This window comes from Musca autumnalis, unplaced genomic scaffold (genome assembly GCF_047663935.1).
Source record: "Musca autumnalis isolate F117 unplaced genomic scaffold, ASM4766393v1 scaffold_3, whole genome shotgun sequence".
NCBI classification, from domain to species: Eukaryota; Metazoa; Arthropoda; class Insecta; order Diptera; family Muscidae; genus Musca; species Musca autumnalis.
The window spans coordinates 20,048,166-20,054,317 of record NW_027411866.1 but is presented as its reverse complement, the minus strand read 5'-3'; the positions used below and the strand labels follow the sequence as shown (position 1 = coordinate 20,054,317).

The 6,152-nt window shown below is 35.3% G+C and overlaps 1 protein-coding gene across 1 annotated transcript; it reads left to right on the top strand.

Moving 5' to 3' along the window:
* The first annotated feature begins 260 nt into the window (after positions 1–260).
* Positions 261–1,677, top strand: LOC141397143 (uncharacterized). The gene is made up of 3 exons (XM_073973082.1): positions 261–1,013; positions 1,094–1,447; positions 1,507–1,677. The coding sequence occupies exons 1-3, from the start codon at positions 261–263 to the stop codon at positions 1,675–1,677; spliced, it is 1,278 nt and encodes a 425-aa protein (XP_073829183.1).
* Positions 1,678–6,152: the final 4,475 nt, after the last annotated feature.

Below are 6,152 nucleotides of genomic sequence, written 5' to 3'. Positions count from 1 at the left end.
TCCTCAAATTTTAGAAACATAATAGAACCAATTTGTGATGGCTTATCCAAAAAACTTGGCAATCGTTTTAGTCTAAACGCAACAAATTGTAGGCACACATTAAAAAAAGTAGCTATGGGCATCAGAAATAGCATTAAATTGAAATGAGCAAAAGGCTTTTGTCTTTAAAAATTGACAGCGCAACGAGATTATCGAGAAATATTTTTGGAATTAGCGCGCAATTCATTGATGGTGATCGAATAAAATCGCTCATTTTAGGTATGGTGGAATTAAAAGGTGCTTCTTCAAGCTCATCCAACAATCTTGCGGCAGAAATACTAAAAATTCTAAGTAAATACGATGTGCAGATCAACCAGATAATATCTATTACTTCGGATAACGGAGCTAACATGATAAAAGCAACAAAAATTTTGTCAAAATTCTCCATGAACGAGGAACATGAAGTCACAGATGAAGATTTGAACAACACATATTTAGACAACATCAATAATTTAGAAAGCCCCTCAAATCTTCACGTTGAGAATATTCAAATATGTAGGTGTGCAGCCCACACAACACAGCTATGTGCCCTAGACGTCACAAAAGATAGTGAAATAAAAAAATATTTATTATATTGTAGAAATTTCACAAAGTTTATTCGTAAGACTTCAAATGGTTTTAGAGATGCGTTTGAACTGAGAAGCCTAAAATTGCCTAAGCTAGATTGCACCACTAGATGGGGTTCAACGTATAAAATGATTCAATCGCTACTAGCTGCAAAAGAGGCTCTAATTGAAGTGGAGTCTATTACAAACAAATCCAGCGAAGAAAACTTCGAAAATAACGATTCTCTATGGGAATTTATGGAATCCTATGTCACTGTTTTCACTCCTCTACAAGAGGCTATTGTGAAATTTCAAGCAGAGAATTTACATTATGGAAATTTTTATGCTGAGTGGCTAAAATGTAAAATGATTACCAGCAAATTAGTACAAAACAATACGAATACCTTGGTAAAATATATTGGAGAAAAGGTAATACAAAGCATGGAAAGGCAGACGAATAAGTTACTAGACAATGAAAGCCTTATCGCATGTTTGTTTTTGGATCCGAGGTTCCATCACACCCTAAATGGGACAAAAGGGAAAAAGCCGTTACTTATTTAAGTAATCTATGGAAAAAATATTGTTGTGTTACATCAAAAGATGTTGCCGATACCACCGTTTTGACTCCTCAAGGTTCCTTTGAGAATGAAGCAGATGAAATGTTAAATTCATTTTTAGCTGATATACTTGAATCCCCAAATGGCGAAATTGTACACAATGACGTGTACTCCAAAATAAAAAATCTGCACCTGTCTTTTATGCGTAGCGGCACCAATGTATTGGAATTTTGGAAAGAAAGAAAATATTCAGAGCCTGAACTTTATGCTTTAAGCTGTGTTTGTTTCGGTATACCCCCAACACAGGTGGACAAACATAATTATAGTTTATTCTTCTTAGTAACGAAATTTTATATCGTTTACAGGTTACTGTAGAAAGGGCGTTTTCGACATTGAAGCTGATATTAACTGACAGCCGTAACCGAATGAATCACGAAACTCTCGAAGACATATTATTAGTAAAGCTAAATTCAGCCTTTATAAACGAAGCTATAAACAAATTGTCCCTTTTTGAAGACCAGAATCAAGAACATTAGTGCAAATGTTTTTTATAATTAGCCATCGCTTTGTATTTTTCTAATTTCCGTTAAACATTCTAAATGTTCCTTACAGTAAAAATATATTTATTTATGTATCTTAGCACTCAGACAAATACATTCTTATAGTTGAGCAGCAGTTGAATATTTCCACCAATTTTCTGTTTGTTATATAAATGGATATTTGGTAAGTAGTCTATAAAATATCCATAGGGTAGAAAGATATGCTTTGTTCCAGAACCTAAAGTAGTTTTGATTTTTTTGACAAATTTATAAAGGAAAAGTGTCAACATTTCAAAAATAGTAGACTCTTGCAGGTTCTGGAACAGAGCAATAGTTGTGGTCAAAATAATAGTAGTGTGTTAAAAATATAGAAATTTACAATTAGTTATGGTTTCACTGCTCAATAGCAAATTCTGTTATATTTCAAATACATACTTCTTTGCCATCAAACATTTTTCTGGGTAATGTTTGATGCTATGCTGTTGATTTTGTTCATAGCACAGTACAGCAACAGTTTTCGTTTTTGTTTTCTTGACTGCGGCTGTTTACTATGCTGTTAAGATGTCTGCAGCAAAGCATAGCAATAGCATTCGTTTTTGATTTTGATGACTATGCTATGCTATGTGCTGTGAAGATTTCAGAAGCACAGCATAGACCATGTGCTATGCTACGTTCATGTTCGCAGCATAGCACAGCAACAGTTTTCGTTTTTATTTTGGATGACTATGCTATGCTATGTGCTGTGAAGATTTCAGAAGCACAGCATAGACCATGTGCTGTGCTACTTTTATGTTCGCAGCACAGCATAGCAACAGCAATCGTTTTTGATTTTGATGACTATGCTATGCTATGTGCTGTGAAGATTTCAGAAGCACAGCATAGACCATGTGCTGTGCTACTTTTATGTTCGCAGCATAGCACAGCAACAGTTTTCGATTTTGTTTTTGAAAACAGCACAGCATAGCAATAGCATATTTTTAGTGATTTCAGTGCTGTGCTGGTAGCAAATTCAAACACTGCATTCAATTATTCTGGTGAACCATGGCGTATACATGTTGACAATACTTATACGCCACAGTTTAAAATCCAAGAAGCCTAAATTTAGATATAAGTAAAAGATATTTATAGCCTACTCCACAATGTGGGAAGCGTATTATAAGTTTGTTTGTTTGTTTGTTTCATATCGCGACGAGATAAAGCGATATAGCGATTTGTTTCCTTCTGTCCATTATAAATTGTAATCAAACTCCAGTCCGCAATTATAGACCGATCGTCACGAAATTTGGTGTGGAGGTCTGTTTCACATCAGAACAGATCCCTATTGCTATTGGTGATGATCGTGAAATATTTAGGGGTGAAATGGACCAAAAAAAATAATCCGAATTTGTATTTGATCTGTAGGTCGCAATCACAGTCCGATCAGCGAGAAATTTTAATTAAGGCGTGAGCTTATGACAGTAAAGAAGCTTGCAATTTTACATGAAACTATTGTGTGAAAATTGAAAAAAAAAAAAAACAAGTAAAAAAGTCGGCTTTGTCGACAGAGATATACCCTCAGCCTGTTTGGATTGAAATACTTTTCTTTCCAAAAAAAGCTTATGTATTTTGGGGGGTTTTCAAAATGTTGGGCATATGAACCGACAAAAATTTGGATTGGATTTCACCTCAAAAATTTGCTATAAAAGGGTCACTAAGTAAGCAGGGTCACTAGGAGACACCCGGTAAAAATATCCAAGGGATTCTCGAACGGAACCTAACCAAACAAAAATGTTGAACATTTGTGTGGTTGGACCGATAAGGACCAAATTTGAACATGAAATAAGTTTGGACACAATATTTCGATATCCAAACTTTGGACCAAATCGGTTGCTCCGTTTGTGAGATATTGTGAATATTTTCGAACTTTTGTGGGGAGGTACCGGAAGGAATGGACCTATAAGCACCACCTTCGAATTTCATCTAATATTCGAAGAAATATTACGATATCCAAAGTGTGGACGAACGCAGTATTCGATTCAAGCAACTACATAAGGTGCCATAGGGGGTTTTTTACACCTTTCGGACTGTTGTCTCAAGAAGTATGAACTTGCCCCAGAAAAAATCTTTACTGTCGTAATTGAGGCAGCGAATGCAAGTTGCTTCAACAAAAATCAAAGGGATACAAAGAGGTTTTTTGCCCCATTCAGGCTATTTTCTCAGGAAGTATAGACTTGCCCCTGATGAAACTTGTACCGTCGTATGGGGGGCAGTGAATAGAAGTTTCTACAACACAAATCAAAGCGATTCTAGAGCAGGTCCTAAACTGAACTTTTCCGAAATTTTGTGTAGGAGGAAGCGAAGGAGTGGACCGATTAGGTCCATATTGGAACCTCATCTAAGTCTGGTAGAAATTTCACGATGTGCAAAGTATGGACCAAAGTAATGGATAAAACAGCCAAACCATTGAGATTTGCTATCCAACACACAGAAATAAATTGCAGCTAAGACAGTAATCTAGAACTCTGTAATATATTGCAAAAGCATGGGAATGCTCCTTTAGGCGGTTTTGGCCTTGAGAATGTGCAAACTTTTCGGAAAATTCAAGCGGTCTGATGCAAAATTCTATCGTGTTGGGATCAATGGAGAACGAAAACGCCTTTAGTTCGTTTGGGTCACTTCGTTTTATTTTTTATAACGGTAAAACTAGTGAAAATCTGGGTTTCTTATATTTTGAAATTAAAACTGGCATATCTTCTTTTTTCACGTTACTATTGATCCTTCTTTCTTTTTCAAGGGGTGAATTTTATCTTTCAAACAAGTTATTATTTTCCTTTTCAATCGGTTAACAAACGGCTCAATTAGAGTGGTTTAAGTCTGAAAAAAACCCAAATAATAAAATCGGGAAGCTCGATTACCCTAGACCTATGGTCTAGTGGACTTTTTTGTTCAGTTCAATCCCAGGAATCAGAAACGCGAAGGGCCCATTAAGGTTTTTTTCCTTCCATACAAATCGCCCCGGCCTAATGTACACCAATAATCAGGGATTTTTTAAATACATCTTTTAAGAGGCTAATACAAAAAAATACCCTCGTTTATTTGTAACTGATTTGGTGTTTTCAAGGAATTTATATCCTAATATGCCTGGATTTAAAAAAAGTTCAATTATTTTTTGTCATTCATTAATTCATTAATACCACTCATGCGCCCCACGGTCATTTTCCACTTTTTTCATGTTTTGTACAAAACATTTAACTAACATCATAACTTTGCAACACATTTCATTTTAAAGCTGTTTTGACATTAAGCTAACTCTTCACACAATGTGTTTGTTGTCTCCACATCCCAGCTTTTCCACAAAATTCTTGCCGAAAAACTATAACAACATCATAAAACGTAGCAGAAAAAATATTATATATTTTTTCTTTGTACCTACCACAAACCGCAAAAGTCCTTTACCACATGTGTAACTCGTTAAACTTAATGAGGCAATCATAAGAGAAACAAAAAAAAAAATCGCGTGAACGATCCGCAAAAAATTACTGCACATTAAAGGTGAAATTTCTATTTTGTAAAAGTTCTTCGATATGCTATAAACGGAACACAAGAAAATCTTGTTGTCCTTGAATGTCAAAAGTTCGAACAAAGAGGCGTAGCATAACTTTAAAGTAATATCTTTCACTCGCTCTCTGTCTATCTGTGCCGTGACTGATAAGTTCTCTGTCAAACCAAGAGAAACAACCAGACCGCCAACCATAGGAAAATCGCAAAAACTTTTACAAATTTTGCATAATTTTATTTGTAAAACTTTAAATTGAAACGGAAACATGTCAACTTAAAATGCCAAAAATTGTGTGTGGTGTTTGTTTTCCACAAAGCGATATGGATTATGTGGAAACAAATCAAATGTCATGGCAGTACTGAAAGCGAACTTAAAGTTTATAAAGAAAGTAAACTTTCTTTTCATGGGTAATTAATGGCCTGTTTCTCTAAGACGATTTGAATACAAATTCGTTTGAATTACTACCAAAAGTCCTGTTGTCGCAAAAAAATTGTTTGATTGAAAAAAAAAAAAAAATAATCAAATAGAAGTTTGGAAGTAGTTCGCACGAGTTTTTATTCGAATCGTCTTAGTGAAACAAAATATAAGTGAATCTTTTGCCAGAAAAAGAGAGAACTTTTGAGGATTTTTCAATATATAGATTGGGGAACTTACTTACTTAAATGGCCCATTACAGAACATTTGTTCCATAGACCGAACTAAGAAAAGATCTCCATTCCTCTCTGTTTTTCGCTTGACTTTTTGGAATACCGCGCCTTTTCATTTCTTCATCCACTTGTATGCTCCATCGAAGCTTAGGCCTGCCGATTCTGCGTGCACAGCCATGTGGCATGTATTCATACGCCTTTTTAGCGGGTTCATCATCGCTCATTCTCATGATATGGCCTAGCCAACGCAATCGTTGCATCTCGATACGTTTAACTCTAATCATGTC

What these genes read in the sequence shown, in the direction of transcription:
- LOC141397143 (XM_073973082.1), top strand. Translation starts at nt 261, where the DNA reads ATGGTGGAATTAAAAGGTGCTTCTTCAAGCTCATCCAACAATCTTGCG. An exon ending in TAAAATATATTGGAGAAAAG is followed by an intron (nt 1,014 to 1,093) that starts GTAATACAAAGC and finishes TTTGGATCCGAG; the next exon opens with GTTCCATCACACCCTAAATG. An exon ending in TCGGTATACCCCCAACACAG is followed by an intron (nt 1,448 to 1,506) that starts GTGGACAAACAT and finishes TATCGTTTACAG; the next exon opens with GTTACTGTAGAAAGGGCGTT.